The 3388-nt window shown below is 42.9% G+C and overlaps 1 protein-coding gene across 1 annotated transcript; it reads left to right on the forward strand.

Moving 5' to 3' along the window:
• Positions 1–832: 832 nt before the first annotated feature.
• On the forward strand, positions 833–2864 carry LOC131821858 (RNA-binding motif protein, X chromosome-like). The gene is given in 3 exon segments (XM_059158202.1): positions 833–991; positions 994–1701; positions 1704–2864. Coding segments are annotated over 3 exon segments (1185 nt in total). The 5' UTR covers positions 833–954; the 3' UTR covers positions 2144–2864.
• Positions 2865–3388: the final 524 nt, after the last annotated feature.

Raw genomic sequence — 3388 nt, forward strand, 5'->3', positions numbered from 1 at the left:
AGTACATAATACTGTGGTGTTCCATCCCTACCCCCCATGAAGAACCAAACTACTCATTCCTGCAGCTGCATAGAATGTTGCCTGTTCAGCCTCACAACTTATTCCCTCTCCAGTAAATGTCCTGTGCAAAGGGATCTGCCCAACTCAATACCACACATCCCACTTCTCCTCTCCAGGATAGCCTGCATCTATTGATAACTCCCTGTAGGGTACAAAGATTCAGCCCTCTTGCTTTACTTTGAAACATCTCTGAAAGACCTCCCAACCTCAGACTTCCTCAAGAAGTTGGCTGAGTCTTCTATTGTAATTTCTTCCTCTACAATCCTACTTCCTTTATTCCTTCTCAAATGTTATTCTCAAGTGCACTCCCTGTTAAACTTATTGTACACAAATATTGACTTTGGAGCTTGTTTACAAAGGCATCTAACCTATGACAGAAAGAAATATAATTCCAAATAACCCCACTATCAAAGTGTCCATGTGAACTTGATACTTCAAACTGTCAAAAAAAAAAATTAAAAGGAAAGAAGCAATGCCGTAGCTGATTAAACTCCTACCTTGCAAATTGCAATATCAAACCTGGTTATCAGTGAATTAGACTGACAATATTAATTAAATGTGCTCTGACTCTGATTAATTAAAAGGAAGTTAGAAGTCTATAAATTAATATGCACCTGCTTGCAAAAGTCCTGACATATCCATTAATTATTGCTGAGATAAAACACCCTGGTAGCATGTATGCATTGCATTCAGCTTCTGTTACCATGCTTCTGTTGACTGTTAAAGTTCTATGCAACTGGAGCATCCCATAAGAAGGAATTTAACAGGGCTTCCCTCTTCCGTTCTCGGATCCGGCGGCACTCCCTCGTGCTGAGCTGCTACGAAGCCCCTGCCGGCAAGCTCGTAGGAGCTTGAAACCGTTGTCACCCCTCCGACTCTCACCAGGGGGAAAAAATGGTTGAAGCAGATCGCCCAGGAAAGCTTTTCATTGGTGTACAGAAACAAATGAAAAAGCCCTTGAAGCAGTATTTGGCAAATATGGACGAATAGTGGAAGTTCTATTGATGAAAGATCGTGAAACCAGCAAATCAAGAGGATTTGCTGTTGTCACCTTTGAGAGCCCAGCAGATGCTAAGGATGCAGCCAGAGACACGAATGGAAAGTCCTTCGATGGAAAAGCCATCAAAGTAGAACAAGCCACTAAGCCATCATTTGAAAGTGGTAGACGTGGACCACCGCCACCTCCAAGAAGCAGAGGTCCTCCAAGAGCTCTTAGAGGCGGAAGAGGAGGAAGTGGAGGAACCAGGGGACCTCCCTCACGTGGAGGGCACATGGATGATGGTGGCTATTCCATGAATTTTAACATGAGTTCTTCCAGGCGACCACTTCCAGTAAAAAGAGGACCACCACCACGAAGTGCAGTTACTCAAGCACCACGAAGTGGTGGTCCTCCTCCTAAAAGATCTCCCCCTTCAGGACCAGTTCGCAGCAGCAGTGGAATGGGAGGAAGAGCTCCTGCGTCACGTGGAAGAGATAGTTATGGAGGCCCACCTCGAAGGGAACCCCTGCCCTCTCGTAGAGATGTTTATTTGTCCCCAAGAGATGATGGATACTCCACTAAAGACAGCTATTCAAGCAGAGATTACCCAAATTCTCGTGATACAAGAGATTATGCACCACCGCCGAGAGATTATACTTACCGTGTTATGGTCATTCCAGTTCACGTGATGACTACTCGTCAAGAGGCTATAGTGATAGAGATGGCTATGGTCGTGATCGTGACTATTCAGATCATCCAAGTGGAGGCTCCTACAGAGATTCATATGAGAGTTATGGTAACTCACGTAGTGCTCCACCTACACGAGGGCCCCCGCCATCTTATGGTGGAAGCAGTCGCTATGATGGTTACAGCAGCTCACGTGACGGATATGGTGGAAGTCGAGACAGTTACTCAAGCAGCCGAAGTGATCTCTACTCAAGTGGTCGTGATCGGTTTGGCAGACAAGAAAGAGGGCTTCCCCCTTCTATGGAAAGGGGGTACCCTCCTCCACGTGATTCCTACAGCAGTTCAAGCCGCGGAGCACCAAGAGGTGGTGGCCGAGGAAGCCGATCTGATAGAGGGGGATGCAGAAGCAGATACTAAAAACAAACAAAACTTTGGACCAAAATCCCTGTTCAAAGAAACAAACAAAAAAGTGGAACCTTTTCTGTCATAACTACCCAAGGACTACTAAAAGGAAAAACTGTGTTACCTTATTTTTAATTTCCTGTTTAAGTTCCCCTTCCATAATTTTTATGTTCTTGTGAGGGAAAAAAAGTAAAACCTGTTTAATCTTATTTGACTTTATGACATTGCTTTCAATAAGCAAATGTTAAATGTGTTAAGACTTGACTTGTGTACTAGTATTGTAATTTTTCAAGTTAAAAGTGTCCCTAAAGGCCACTTCCTATATCAGATTTTTCCCAGTAAGTGAGGCAAGGCAATTCTAAGACCTTCCACAAACATCTAGCCATCTAAAATGGAGAGGTGAATCCTTCTGCCTATACAAACAAGCTAGCTGTTAGAGGGTGGTCGGGGTATGCTACTCGTAGGATTTCAGAGGGTCTTCAAACTGAAATCTCAATGTTCTCCGTATGAAAAACCTGAGATCAGATGCTTATGGAAGGAAAGTGCTATTCACCCAGTAAACCCAAAAAACCAAATGGATAATGCTGGCCATATTTTGCCTTTCTGACATTTCCTTGGGAATCTACAAGAACCTCCCCTTTTCCCTCCCCCCAATAAGACCACTTAAGTGTGTGTTAAGCAACTACAGAATACTAAATAAAAAGTTTGGCCAAAACAAAAAAAAAAAAAAAAAAAAGGAATTTAACACCTACTGCTTAAAAGAACATCAGACAAGGAGGCAAGAGGAAAGGATTTTAGTTTCTCTTATTTTTTATTTATAGGAAGTTGAGCAAGTTTCTTCCCCTTTCTGGGGCCCAGATTCTTCATTTATTAAATATGGAAATAGGGCTTCAGAGTCCCTTGAAAATCTCATTATATTAATAAGGTATTTTCACAATGGTGTATCTGTGGAAGATCCTTGAGTGGGATACTGAAGTTCTGAGCAAAGTAATGACTGGGGCTGAACTATGGCTCTGACTCCAGGACTACAATAGTTATATTTCAAACACCACCCTCAACACTCTCATCATTTTCCCCTTAACTATACACATAGAAACAGACACTGTGTGTCTGTGTGTTCAAAGTCATGTGACTACAATAGTTAGCAGAATATGGAAAGGACGGTAAATCCACCAGTGTGTCTAGGTCTTGTGAGAGGGTACTGGGCCCATGGCCATTGAGAAGCAATGCCATGGTCCAAGTCATGATTTACAGATCAAA

Source organism: Mustela lutreola, chromosome X (genome assembly GCF_030435805.1).
Source record: "Mustela lutreola isolate mMusLut2 chromosome X, mMusLut2.pri, whole genome shotgun sequence".
In the NCBI taxonomy this organism is placed as follows: Eukaryota; Metazoa; Chordata; class Mammalia; order Carnivora; family Mustelidae; genus Mustela; species Mustela lutreola.